Below are 15,215 nucleotides of genomic sequence, written 5' to 3'. Positions count from 1 at the left end.
GACCCCAGTAATGATATGAGTGCGATTGGCCAGTTGGTGTCAGATGTGCTGAATTTTAAAGAACACTGGATTTTATAGCTAAATGCCTAGGCTCCAATGAAGAACTTGATTGGATGACATTGGTGTGAGATAACAGGGAGCATCATGGCTTCAATAGCATATTCGGTGTCAGAAGTAGTGTTATATAGACACCAATGTCACCATTAATATATAGGGAAATGAAACTGTGTTATTGATGTTGGAATTTACGGAGGGATTTGTTTCACCAGTAAAAAATATTAACTCATATGATACCAGGGTCATAGAGCTAGAGTATATATGGGCATACAGAGAAGAAAACAACACCTTTAGTATTTCATTGGATTCCTGAGGCTCATTCTATATAAGACATCAGATGGCGGGTGATTGATCATATACCTTCCCATCCTCTTGGGGGGGTTGTTTAAGAGGTTGTCTACCAGGAACACTATTAGATTTATAAATTACACACTCTTTTCTCTGTTGTGCTGAATGAATCTATCAAATGGATATCTATGATTTGATTGGTGGACCGCTATCATGTGATCTTTGATTAGTTTATTAATACTAATAGTTTGTATATATGAGCAGTAAGCATATTATATGTATATTTAGCAGCTTTGACTATACATGTTGCAGTGCTGGATATACATTGTTTTTTATTGCCACAATTGGCATTTAAAAAAATATTGATTGATACTGCTCAATATTGAAACATTCACTGTCTACTTTACGATTATCTTTTTTTCATATGTAGTAATTATCTTTTTGATATTTTTCAGGTTTACTTTTTCAAGAAGGGGGCAGATATGTTTTCTAAAAGAATGGATGACTTTTTATTATCTATATCAAACATGATTAAAAGGTAACAAATGCACTTGTAGCGGCTATAGATTTCCTAAGAATTATAAATGGAAGATTCAGTTGATATCCCTTTTCTGTGAGATGATACTTTATGGGATAATTGAAGGGCTTATTTCTAAATCCCATTAAGTCCAATGCAACTAACATAGGGCCCCGTTTATCAAATTGCAGTAGAGGTTTTTACTGAGGGCGGGCGAGGTAAATTCTCCAGACGCTCATTCAATTCCTATGAGTTGCATGTACCTTTCTGGCCCGCAGTAAAAAGTTCTGCTGAGGTTTGATAAAAGGGGGCCGTAGATTTAACAGATTTTAGAAATAAGCCCTTCAATTATAGAAAGCATCTTCCATATGTAATCATGCTTTACACATGGAATATGCCAACAGAACAGTGGAGCTCCTTAGAGGGCACTGCTGTGAATTGTATGTAAAGGGTGCCAGATATACATATTACCATATACCCCTTATAATTTATGTTGAGCCCTCCAAAATTCCCCCCAAACCTACTATACCCAATATCCCTTATGGCTGTACTTGGCAACTATAGTAGGGTTTTGGTGGGTTAGAGTGCTTTTGGGTCAGGCGTCTCCTCTATGGTTCACTTGCCCACCTGTGTGATGCTCTACTAGGATAATAATAATAAAAATAATAACTTTATTTTTGTATACCGCCATACCCCGAAGAGTTCTAGGCGGTTCACATTATTTAGACAGAGATTACAAGTGGTTACATATCAAATTGATCATGGAGTAGTTTGACAGAGATTACGAGTGGTTACACAAATTGATCATAGAGTAGCAGACAGCAAGGAGAGAGTATTTACAAGTGATTACATATCAAAATGGTCATAGAGTTGCGAACAGCAAGGAGAGAAGTAGTGGGAAGAGGAGGGAGAACAGGGGGGGCGAGGATCAGAAGGGGGTAGAAGAGGATTGGAAGGGGCATTGAGGGTCTTGGTCTCGGAATAGGTGAGTTTTGAGTAATTTTCTGAAGTCGAGGTAGTTGTGGGCCTTGAGGACCATTTGGGCTAGCCAAGGGTTTAGTTTGGCGGCTTGGAAGGCGTAGGTTTTGTCTAGGAATTTTTTTGAGTGGCATAGTTTTAGGGAGGGGAAGGCGAAGAGTTGAATTTTACGGGCGTTCTTGTAGTTGTGGTTAAGGGTGAAGTGAGGGGTGATGTAGCTTGGGGATAAACCAAATAACGTTTTGTAGCAAAAACAGGCGAATTTGAATATGATTCTGGATTCTAGAGGGAGCCAGTGAAGTTTATGGTAGAAAGGGGTGATATGGTCCCATTTTTTCAGGCCAAATATGAGGCGGACTGCGGTGTTCTGGATCATCCTTAGTCTCCTGATGGTTTTCTTTGTGGAGCCTAAGTAGATGATGTTGCAGTAGTCCAGTATGCTGAGTATGGAGGATTGCACTAGGAGGCGGAATGAAGAGTCGTCAAAGTATTTTTTTATGGTGCGGAGTTTCCATAGAGTCGAGATACTTTTCCTGACTGTGATATCAGTGTGTTTCTCGAGGGATAGATGTTTGTCCAGTGTTACTCCCAGAACTTTTAAGGTTTGTTCAAGGGGGAATATCAGATGCTGCTGTTCCAGAGACAGGTATGTACTGTTTCATTCAGAGTTTGGAGTGATGGGAGGGGGTCTGGGACCACTAGTGGAGTGTGAAGGGTCATTACTTAATCCCTCCAGTGGTCATCTGGTCAGTTTGGGTACCTTTTTGGCACTTAGACGTTTTGGGCTAGACTTCTTTTGGAAGTGTCTAAGTTCCTTCCAGGATGTCTTGGAAAAGGTTTGATTATCCTCGCAAGATGTCCAAGTCTGGCATGGCCAAAGCACACCCATAACATGCCCCCTTGAAACTCGATGTAGAGTGAACGAAACATCTTGCTAGATGTCCAGGAGAATGTTTTAGAAAATCGGCACTTAGAATCCTGATGATTAGGATGTCAAGTGCCGATTTGGGTGTTTTTCTTGGACGTTTTAGTTTTTTGATTATGCTCCTAATAATATCATTAAACAAAAATAAAATATTTTGAAAAAATAATTGTCACAGCTTCCTGAAAAATTATCATATATAAGCCAGCCTCAAGCCTTTGACCTTCATACTGAATAGCAATCACCCTCAAAGAGAAATCATTCTACCTAAAGAATAATATTGTTCACCAATACAATTAACCATAATGCTATATACAAAAAACATCGGGGAATGCTAGGGAGGTAAAATTCCTAGATATCATAAATGACTGCTTCTTGGAGCAACTGGTCCAGGAACCGACAAGAGGTGGAGCTATTTTATATTTGGTCCTTAGTGGAATGCAAGGCATAGTATAGGAGTTAGCTGTGTTGGGTCCCCTAGGAAACAGTGATAATAACATGATCAAATTTGAGCTAATACTGGGAGTGACGTCACAAAAGAAATCTACTGTAGAGGCATTTAATTTTCAAAAGGGTAACTATGATAAAATGAGGAAAATGGTTAAAAAGATGTTAAAAGGATCAGTTGCTAAGAACATAAGTATTGCCGCTGCTGGGTCAGACCAGTGGTCCATCATGCCCAGCTGTCTGCTCACACGGTGGCCCTCCGGTCAAAGACCAGCGCCCTAACTGAGACCAGCCCTACCTGCGTATGTCCGTGTTCAGCAGGAACTTATCTAGCTTTGCCTTGAATCCCTGGAGGGTGTTTTCCCCTATGACAGACTCCGGAAGAATGTTCCAGCTCTCCACCACTCTCTGGGTGAAGAAGAACTTCCTTACGTTTGTATGGAATATATCCCCTTTCAACTTTAGAGAGTGCCCTCTCGTTCTCCCTACCTTGGAGAGGGTGAAGAACCTGTCCTTGTCTATTAAGTCTATCCCCTTCAGTACCTTGAATGTTTCAATCATGTCCCCTCTCAATTTCCTCTGTTCGAGGGAGAAGAGGCCCAGTTTCTCTAATCTTTCGCTGTACGGCAGCTCCTCCAACCCTTTAACCATCTTAGTTGCTCTTCTCTGGACCCTTTCCAGTAGTATCATGTCCTTCTTCATGTACGGTGACCAGTGCAGGACGCAGTACTCCAGGTGAGGCGCACCATGGCCCGGTACAGCGGTATGATAACCTTCTTCGATCTGTTTGTGATCCCCTTCTTTATCATTCCTAGCATTCTGTTTGCTTTTTTCGCTGCCGCCACACATTGCGCGGAAGGCTTCATCGACTTGTCGATCAGAACTCCCAAGTCTCTTTCCTGGGAGGTCTCTCCAAGTTCCGCCCCGGACATCCTGTATTCGTGCATGAGATTTTTGTTACCTACATGCATCACTTTACACTTATCCACTTTGAACCTCATCTGCCATGTTGATGCCCTTTATTTGAGCCTGATTATGTCACGTTGCAGATCTTTGCAATCCCCCTGCGTCTTCACTACTCTGAATAACTTCATATCGTCCGTGAATTTAATTACCTCGCTCGTCGTACCTATGTCCAGATCATTTATAAAGATGTTGAAGAGCACGGTTCCAAGCACCGAGCCCTGCGGCACTTCACTGGTGACGCTCCTCCATTCCTGAGTATTGTCCATTTACCCCCACTCTTTGTTTCCTATGCTCCAGCTAGTTTTTAATCCACGTGAGTATTTCACCCTCAATTCCATGGCTCGAAATTTTCCGAAGTAGTCGTTCATGTGGAACCTTGTCGAACGCCTTCTGAAAGTCCAGATATACAATGTCGAACGGGTCACCCTTGTCTATCTGCCTGTTTACTCCCTTGAAGAAGTGCAGCAAGTTTGTCAAACAAGATCTGCCTTTACTGAAACCGTGCTGGCTGGTTCTCATTAGCCCATGTCCGTCAAGGTGATCAATGAGGCGGTCCTATATCAGCGCCTCTACCATCTTTCCCGGTACCAAGGTCAGACTCACCGGTCTGTAGTTTCCCAGGTCTCCCCTTGAACCTTTTTTGAAGATCGGTGTAACATTCGCCATCTTCCAGCCTCCGGAATCTTTCCCGATACAATCGACAGATTGGCTATTAGTTGAAGTAGTTCAGCTATGGTCCCTTTCAATTCCTTGATGACCCTTGGATGGATGCCATCCGGTCCCGGGGATTTATCGCTCTTAAGCCTATCAATCTGCCTGCATACCTCTTCTAGACTGACTGTTAACCCTGTCAGTTTCCTGTTTTCACTCCCAGCATATAGCCTAATGGGTTCCGGTATGCTGTGTATATCCTCTTCGGTAAATACAGACGCAAAAAACGTGTTCAGTCTGTCAGCGATTGCTTTGTCCTCCTTTAGCGCTCCCTTTATTCCATGGTCATCCAATGCTTCCTTTGCAGGTCGTTTCCCGCAAAGGAACTATAAGCATGGGTGTTATTTAAAAATACCATCAAGGAAGCCCAGACCAGATGTATTCCACGTATCAGCAAAGGTGGAAAGAAGAGGAAACAAGAGCTGGCATGGTTAAAAGGTGAAGTGAAAGAGGCTGAGCCAAAAAAAAATCCTTTAAAGAATGGAAAAAGGATCCAAATGAAGAAAATAAGAGACACAAGCACTGGCAAGTTAGATGCAAAGTATTGATAAAGAAAGCTAAGATAGAATATGAAGAGAAACTTGCAAAAAAAGCAAAAACTCATAACAATTTTTTAGGTACCATCAGAAGCATAAAACCTTTGAGTGAATCCATGAGACCATTGGATGATCAAGGAACAAAAGGGGCGCTCAGGGAGGATAAGGCCATAGCGGAGAGACTGAATGAATTCTTTGCTTTGGTCTTTATGGATGAAGATGTAAGAGATCTACCGGAACTGGAAATGGTTTTCAAGGGTGATGATGCGGAGGAACTGAAAGAAATCTCGGTGAATCTGAAAGATGTACTAAGCCAAATCGATAAGTTAATAAATGATAAATCACATGGACCAGATGGTATACATCCCAGGGTAAAAAAAGAACTCAAACATTAAATTTCTGATCTGTTCTGAGTGATCTGTAACCTGTTGTGAAAATCATCAGTAGTACCTGAAGATCTGATCTGTTCTTAGTGATCTGTAACCTGTTGTGAAAATCATCGGTAGTACCTGAAGACTGAAGAGTAGCCAATGTTACGCCGATTTTTAAAAAGGGTTCCGGGGGAGATTGGGAGATTACAGACCGATAAGCCTGACTTTAGTGTTGGGTAAAATGATGGAAACAATTTTAAAATAAAATTGTGGAACCCCCTAGACAAACATGTTATAATGAGACAGAGTCAGCATGGATTCAGCTGAGAGAGATCTTGCCTCACCAATTTGCTTGACTTCTTTGAAGGTGTGAATAAACATGTGGATAAAGTTGAGCCAGTTGATGTAGTGTATCTAGATTTTCAGAAAGCTTTTGACAAAATTCGTCATGAGAGGTTCCTGAGAAAATTAAAGAGTCATGGTATAGGTGGCAAAGTTCAGTTGTGGATTAGGAATTGGTTATTGGACAGAAAACAGAGGGTAGGGTTAAATGGTCATTTTTTCCAATGGATGTTCTGTACTTGGACCTGTGCTATTTAACTAATTTATAAATGATCTGGAAATTGGAAAAGCGAGCAAGGTGATTAAATTTGCAGATGCCACTAAAATGTTCAAAATTGTTAAAACGCATGCTGATTGTGAAAAATTGCAGGCGGACCTTAGGAAATTGGAAGACTGGGCATCCAAGTGGAAGATGAAATTTAATGTGGACAAATGCAAAGTGATGCACATTGGGAAGAATAACCCAAATCACTAGAGTCCACCTTGGGAGTTAGCATCCAAGAAAAGAATCTGTGTGTCATTGTAGACAATACAATGAAACTTTCCACCCAATGTGTGGGGGTAGCCAAAAAAGCAAACAAGATGCTAGGAATTATTAAAAAAGGGATGGTTAACAAGACTAAGAATGTTATAATGCCTATGTATCGCTCCATTTTATGACCTCACCTGGAATATTGCATTCAATACTGGCCTCTTTATCTCAAGAAAGATAAAGTGGCACTAGAAAAGGTTCAAAGAAGAGCGACCAAGATTTGATAAAGGGGATGGAACTCCTCTCATATGAGGAAAGACTAAAAAGGTTAGGGCTCTTCAGTTTGGAAAAGAGATGGCTGAGGGGAGATATGATCGAAGTCTATAAAATCCTGAGTGGAATAGGACGGGTACAAGTGGATTGATTTTTCACTCCATCAGAAATTACAAAGACTAGGGGACGCTCGATGAAGTTACAGGGAAATACTTTTAAAACCAATCGGAAGAAATATTTTTTCACTCAGAGAATAGTTAAGCTCTGGTACGCATTGCCTGAGGTTGTGGTAAGAGTGGATAGCTTAGCTGGCTTTAAGAAGGATTTGGACAATTTCCTGGAGGAAAAGTCCAAAGTCTGTTATTGAGAAAGCCACTGCTTGCCCTGGATCGGTAGCATGGAATGTTGCTCTTTGAGTTTCTGCCAGGCACTTGTGACCTGAATTGGCCACTAATGGAAACAGGGTACTGGGCTAAATGGACCATTGGTCTAAACCAGTATGGCCATTTTTGTGTTCTTATAACTGCGTGCCTATATTTAGGCACCTTTTCTATAAAAGAAAAAAAAAAGGCAGGCATCTACTTTCCTTGCAAGAATATTTGTTTTTTTGTATTTATCTGTATTTCTATTCTGCACAATCCTGTGTTCTTGGCGGATTACAAAATAAAACATTCACAATTCTAAAAGCAACACACAGATAGGTGCGAGCATTTATGACAGCTTTATAGTTGGTGTAAATCCCCAAAATAATGCACCTTATAGAACACTATAAGATACATATGTAAGTGTGAATCCTACCCACTGTCTGTGTTTTATGCTCATCTGTCATAAGGATAGCTGTATTGGGTCAGCCCAGTATCCTGTTTCCACAGTGGCCAATTCAGGTCACATGCACCTATGTAAGATATGCACATATTTGCAGAACATTGGCATTTACAGATATATATGCCATTATTCAAAACATTTGCATGTGTAATTTCTGTGTAAATGTTAAGGGTCTACTTTATAGAATTACCCCCATAGGCACGAATGCAGTGGAAGCAGTGAATGCAAATAAATTTCACACACATTTATTGTGGAAATCCTGAAAACCATGCTGGATTGTGGATCTCGAGGACTGGATTTGATGTGCAGTATATGAAAACTTGTATAAATAAATAATAATAATAACTTTATTTTTCTATACCGCCATAATCTTGCGACTTCTAGGCGGTTCACAATGAAGAATAGCTGTACAATCAGCGAATTACAGTATATGAATAGATAAGGGGTCACTGAGCAGTCGGTGATTACAAGGTGCAAGGTGGTTAGAAGGAAAACTATACATAGGTTGCAGTATAAGAATTAACTATTTTACATATTACATTGAAAATGATCGGACACCTGCGAGTAACTGGATACAATTGTGAAGAGGAAATTTTAGCAGACAAAGAATATAGGATACCTAAAATGAAGAAGAAATTCAGGGTAAGGTGTGATAGTTTTGTTCGTGGGGAGAAAGTCTGGCTAGGACATGAATTTCTTAAACAAAGTGGTCTTTAATTCTTTCCGGAAGACGCTGTAGGTCAACCTAGCGACATCAATGAAATAACCTAGCCAAGATTGCTGTCTACCAGCTTGAAACTTGAAAGTTCTATCCAGGAAGGTTCGATATCTGCAGCCAGCGATTTTCGGGTATGCAAAAAGGTTGCGGTTTCTGGTAGACCTAATGGAGGAGTAGAATTCGAAGTGAGGTAGAAGGTAGTTGGGGGGCCATTCCCCAGATTAGTTTGCAGCAAAAGCAGGAGAATTTGAATAGAATTCTTTCCTCAGTTGGTACTAACGTGATCACTTTTCTTTAGTCCGAATATTAAGCGGACGGCCGTGTTTTTCTTACGGTTTTTTTAGATGTCCCCAAGTAAATGATGTTACAGTAGTCCAGGGTGGATAGAATCAATGACTGTACCAGTAGTCTGAAAGATAGAGGGTCAAAATATTTTTTTATGGTTTTCAGTTTCCAAAGAGTGGAGAAGCATTTTCTTTTTCAATTCAGAGAATTGATGAGTGTACTATATTTAATCTCTGGTGTTTATCAACATGCCATACATCCTTAGTTTTCATTATAAGAACTTATTGGACCACTGAATTCTGCAATGAGAAAATGTGTCGGAATTGTGGATATACAGTATATTAACCAAGAACAATTTATTTCCTCAGAGTTGACATTTTTCTAAGATGTTAAAGACAAAACTGAGGCCCTCTTTTACTAGCATGCACTAATCGATTTAGCGCACGCTGAACGCTAACACGTGCATGTTAGTCTATGTTAGCGTGCGCTAATTCGATTAGCGCACCTTAGTAAAAGAGGGGGTAAGATTTCACATGGCAGTTCTTTTTCAGAGTCCATATTTTTGCTCAACAGTAAAAATCTGCTCCTGTCTGGAATTTAGGATCAGCAGGAAAATATGAACATAATATACCGCTGAGTTTTCAGGTATAGAAAGTGTCTTTAAAAGGCAATCAGGAATGCTGTATTTCAGAATGGTGATTAACAAGCAAGCTGTAGCTGATACTTGTTTACTGGACTCAGCTATGCGTAGTTAGCTTTCAAGACCTATGCTCGATTCATTTCATCAGAATAGACTCTGCATTGTGGACACAAAGTAAGAAAGGCAGATATAATCTTCATTTGAACTCTCATTCCATCCCATTTCTTTCAACCTGAAGAACTGCCTTAAGTGACTTAGTACAGACCCACAAATATAACTGCTCAGCTCTGCTTCATACTTTGCCCAGCTTCACCGTCAGCATTTTGTAGACAACATACTGTAGAAGGCAAACAAGGAATAAATGATCGTTTTCTCTGTCAGTCACTCTTTTGTGAAATAAAGGAAGTGCAGCTAGTGGCAGGAGAGTGAAAATGACGCTGCAGTGCTACGCACATTAAGAGACTGATTCTATAAATGGCACGTAAATCATCTGGTGCCTAGAAAAATGGCGCCCCGCATGTCAATCACACTTAGGCGCTGTCTACAGAATCGTGGCTAGCAGGGCCTATGTAAAAACTTAGGCGCCTGAAATATGGGCCAGGGTTTTAAGGGCCTGCATTTCAGGTGCCTGAGTTTTTAGAGAATTGCGCTTAACAGTGCCTAAATCACGCTTTACCCAAAGAAATGCCCACTTAGGTGTTAGGTGCCACTAAGCACCATGCGATAGGCACCTATCTTTTATAGAATCAGATAGGCACCTATGGCCCAATTCAAATTTTTTCTCCAATTATACTATTAAGGGTATTTTGCTAATTAAGTTAGGTGCCTGATTCTATATAATTTACTTAAAAAAATCGGCACAGACTAGTGTGGCACTAATTGTGATTCTATGAAAGTTAGGCGTACTGTAAAGAATCATGCTTAGCATCACCTAAATGACACTAGGTGCCTTAGCTTTTAGGCATACTGTATTTATGCCAGGGTTTTCTTGACCTAAATGCCTGCACCTAAGTTGGGTGCTCAACGGCACCTAAGTCAAAACACAGCCTTGTTCTGCCCCCTAACCATGCCCACTTTTAGGCAGGCACTTTGGACAAGGTGCCTAACTATTTTAGAATCACACCTACCAAGTTAGGTGCCTAACTTTCCATTCAGTCCAATTAAAGCCATTTATGAGGTATTAAGTGCCAATTATTGATGCCAATTTAGTCTATCATTTAAATTAGATGCCTGTATTGGCTAGGCACACTCTTATGTAGGTGCCTAACTTTAGGTGGACTTTATAGAATTTTGGGGTAAGAGTACTGTGCCATCCTGGGAGCAGAAGATTATGATTAAGGAAATGCAGAGTTCTCTCTCGACAAGCAAGATGAAATCAGCCACTGTTAGATGCCTTTTATCTTATAGCACCAACACAGAGCAGCTCTCTAGGGCTCAGAAAAAACAAGATAGCTTCTCGTGTGAGCATGTGTGAAAGTTCCAGTACAGCCAGCTGCCTGCTCGCTGGACCCCTTGGTCTGTCTTTACCTGCACTACCACACAGACATGTTCTCTACACTAGGTTGTTTTTTTTTCCCCTATACAGTGCCTACATCCACCTGTTTGCCCAAATATTGTTGTTTTTTGTCTACAACTGCCATCCTCCTCTCATTCAACTAAACACACACAAAAGACTTTGTTTTACATCCACCACAAAGATTGAATTCAACATCGTTAACCTGATTTTTCCTTTGACAGATCCTTTAAGTGGATATTAGTGTCCCAGTGTTCCTCAGAAACCAGGACAAAGATTTGAAATTGAGCTAAACACTTTATTAGCATACAGAGCTTACAGACCATGTAGTGTAGTTGTTCTCCTGCTTCCTTGGGGAAGAATTTGTGAAAATGTAGTTTGTGTGAGTGAGAGAGGAAGATGTGTGTTTGTAGAGCCTGAACTTTTGACCCATGGCAACTTACTGTTGCTATTCCCAAAATCAGGGGTAGAGTATAAACAGAGCTGAACTTCCAGAAGCACAATTAAATCCCGGTCAGAATCCTGGGTTTACCAAAATACATGATCAGACAGATCCAAACCAAACAAAACTCTGCAGCTAGGTTTCTACTAGGTAAAACGAGACAGATGAGTGCTACCCGCTACCCGCTACTGAAGGAGTTACACTGGCTCCTGATTGAGAGCAGGGTGAAATTCAAAATCCTATTGCTGACACACAAATCTGTTCACCTCTTGGAACCGCAATACCTAGCAGCCAGACTAAATAACCATACGCCCCGGCATGCTCTGCGCTCAAGCCAAGAGTCCTTACTACAAATACCTTCCTTCAAAGACATCAAATACAAAAGCACCAGGACAAGAATGTTCTTGGTAATGGCAACGACGTGGTGGAATGCCCTACCAAAGGAATTAAAGTTAGAAAAGAACATTGGAAAATTCAAGAAAGGAATAAAAACTATCCTTTTCTCAAACTACTTCAACTGAAACTATGAAATTGACAGAGAGAGGAAACCAGATCTTTCAGGGATGCATGTAAATAGATTATATTTAGTTGAAATGGCCAACCTCCTTAAGAGGTGTGTATAGTGTATTTAGTGGCAATAGTAAACATACATAGGACAACTGATTTGGTATAAACATGTGCATATAAGTAGGATGATGAATTATTGGCATAACCATGCCAGTATTAATAACTCTATAAAACCACTAGTATTTCAGTATAGAGCCCATGCATTGTAACACCTCACAACTCCTTATGGTAACATCTCTACAGAAGCTAATGTATCATATAACGTGAATAGGGACGGAGGAGTAAAAGACCCTGATCGATTTTCAGAGGGTTGTGTTCGTGAGGAGCTAGCTAAAATAAAGGTAGACAAAGCGATGGGGCCGGATGGTGTTCATCTGAGGGTGCTGAAGGAACTTAGGGAAGTTCTGGTAGCTCCGCTGACTGACCTTTTTAACGAGTCTCTAGAGGCGGGAGTGGTACCGGAGGACTGGAAAAGGGTGGATATGGTCCCTCTCCACAAGAGTGGAAGTAAGGAAGAAGTAGAGAATTACAGGCTGGTAAGTCTGACTTCTGTGGTAAGCAAATTAATGGAAATGCTTTTAAAACAGAGACTGGTGAAGTTTCTGGAATCCTGTGGATTACAGGACCGGAGGCAATATGGATTCACTAGAGGTAGGTCTTGTCAGACAAAGCTGATCAATTTCTTTGACTGGGTGACCAGAGAATTGGATAGAGGATGTGTGCTAGATGTGGTGTATTTAGATTTTAGCAAAGTCTTTGACAGTGTTCCACACAGACATCTAATAAATAGACTTGAGTGCCCTTGGGATGGGTCCCAAAGTGATAGGCTGGGTCAGGAACTGGTTGAGTGGAAGGTGACAGAGGGTAGTGATCAATGGAGATTGCTCTGAGGTAAAGGGATGTTAACAGTGGTGTGCCTCAAGGTTCTGTTCCTGGGCCTGTTCTTGTTAACATTTTTATAAATGATATTGCTGAAGGGTTGCCGGGTAAGATTTGCCTCTTTGCGGATGATACTAAAATCTGCAATAGAGTAGACACGCTGGATGGTGTGAATAACATGAAGAAAGACCTGGCGAAGCTTGAAGAATGGTCTGAAATTTGGCAGCTAAAATTTAATGCTAAGAAGTACAAGGTCTGCATTTGGACTGCAAAAACCCTAAGGGAATGGTACAGTTTAGGGGGTGAAGAACTTATGTGCACGACGGAAGAGCGGGACTTGGGTGTGATTGTATGTGATGATCTTAAGGTGGCCAAACAGGTTGAAAAGGTGACGGCAAAAGCTAGAAGGATGCTAGGTTGCATAGGGAGAGGTATGGCCAGTAGGAAAAAGGAGGTATTGATGCCTCTGTATAAGACTGGTGAGACCTCATTTAAAATATTGTGTACAATTCTGGAGGCCACACCTTCATAAAGATATAGAAAGGATGGAGTCAGTCCAGAGGAAGGCTGCTAAAATGGTGTGTGGTCTTCATGATAAGGCATATGGGGACAGACTTTAAAGATCTCAATCTGTATACTTTGGAGGAAAGGTGGGAAAGGGGAGATGTGATAGAGACATTTAAATACCTACGTAATTTAAATGTGCATGAGTTGAGTTTCTTTCATTTGAAAGGAAACTCTGCAATGAGAGGGCATAGGATGAAGTTAAGAGGTGATGGGCTCCGGCGTAATCTGAGGAAATACTTTTTTATAGAAAGGGTGGTAGATGTATGGAACAGTCTCCCAGAAGGGGTGGTGGAAACAGAGACTGTGTCTGAATTCAAGAGGACCTGGGATAGGCACGTGGGATCTCTCGGAGAGAGAAAGAGATAATGGTTACTGCGGATGGGCAGACTAGATGGGCCATTTGGCCTTTATCTGCTATCATGTTTCTATATCACTTTTACAAAAGTTCATGTAGTGTCTTTGCAGAGGCTCATATAGACCGCTCTGAATTGACTCCCCAGTCATTAGTAGCGGTATAGAGCAGGGGTGGGCAACTCCAGTCCTCAAGGGCCGGAATCCAGTTGGGTTTTCAGGATTTCTTCCATGAATATGCATGAGATCTATTTGCATGCACTGCTTTCAATGCATATTCATGGATGAAATCCTGAAAACCTGACTGGATTCCGGCCCTCGAGGACTGGAGTTGCCCACCCCTGGTATAGAAGCTCTCAATAATCATAATCATAAGCAAAACTGAACTTCCAGAAGCAGAATAATTAAATCCTGGTCAGGATTAATGGAACATTTGTTTAGTTCCCCATGCCATTTTCAGCATTTTTCATTTTTGTTTTGTTTATATTTTCATTCTGGGGGCGATGCTATTAATAGTGCAAAACAAATTTTTGTTATCATTTGGGACTAAAGAATACATGGAATAACATCAGAAATGTCAATGACATTTCCCATGGTGTTTCAAATAAATGTAAACTAATACCAAAGACCTGCTCCTGGTTCTCTAATTTTCTGATTTGCATATAGAACTCTACATACAAAATTGCACTTGTTGGAATAATTTACCAATCATTCATGGAGGGTGATTAATCAATCTTTAAGGAGTTCACCTGGGTATATCCACAGTAATTGTGCACCCTAAAGCGCACTGCAGGGTTTACCCACAAACATCACATAACACCACCCTATATGTGAATATTTTTAAATTCAAAAATTGCTTTTTTTTTGGGGGGGGGGGTAAATCAAAAGTGCTGTGTGCAAAAATCAAATAGAGAAATCAAAAATATTTAATATAAAGTCGCTTGGACTCTTAGGTCCTTATGAAAGAAAGTTTTCCACCACAGTTCAAAAATAAATATACACGGAGACTTATCTTTACGAAGTCCACAAGATTTCAAATGTTTCCTTAGAAGGGGGTGCCTCGTCAGATTGTCCTACAGAGTACCCCATTTCGTATCTTTCAGGGGCAAACTCAGGGGCACATCCCGCTGTTTGTTAGTAAATTAGCTTCTCCATATCCCTGCGGAATTGTGTATTGACCCCTCCCCAACTTTGGCTCTATATATTTGTGGGTTTCAAATAAATGCACATCCCTAGTACTGTTCCTCTTCCATCAGTATTGGTCTGGAAAAACTTGAACTTATTAAATGCTAAGTAGGCCTTTGAAAAAGGAAGACTTACCCCCTCTTTTATTAAGGCACGGTAGACGTTTTAGCGCAGGCCATTTCCCTGAATGGAAAAATCTGAATACGCAATATAGTCTGGAATTTCTATGCTTTCAGGTGGACTTTCTGGGACACCAGGCCACACAGTGGTATAAAATTATAAGTGAATCTGTTAAAAGGAAACCCAAAAATGGTCTTAGAGATATTTGGAGCATTGAGATTAAGCATCAAATTTCAGCATCTC

At 40.7% G+C, this 15,215-nt stretch overlaps 1 protein-coding gene across 4 annotated transcripts in view; it reads left to right on the top strand.

The window, feature by feature from the left end:
• The window catches only part of APPL2 (adaptor protein, phosphotyrosine interacting with PH domain and leucine zipper 2), a 125,921-nt gene that overhangs the window by 58,180 nt on the left and 52,526 nt on the right, over nucleotides 1-15,215 (top strand). For all 4 annotated transcript variants that reach the window (XM_033952811.1, XM_033952809.1, XM_033952808.1 and 1 more), the window contains one exon: nucleotides 801-883. In XM_033952811.1, the coding sequence (XP_033808702.1) occupies nucleotides 801-883 (83 nt within the window). The remainder of the gene's footprint in view (nucleotides 1-800; nucleotides 884-15,215) is intronic.

Source organism: Geotrypetes seraphini, chromosome 7 (assembly GCF_902459505.1).
Source record: "Geotrypetes seraphini chromosome 7, aGeoSer1.1, whole genome shotgun sequence".
Taxonomy (NCBI): domain Eukaryota; kingdom Metazoa; phylum Chordata; class Amphibia; order Gymnophiona; family Dermophiidae; genus Geotrypetes; species Geotrypetes seraphini.
This window is presented reverse-complemented; position numbering and strand designations above follow the sequence as displayed.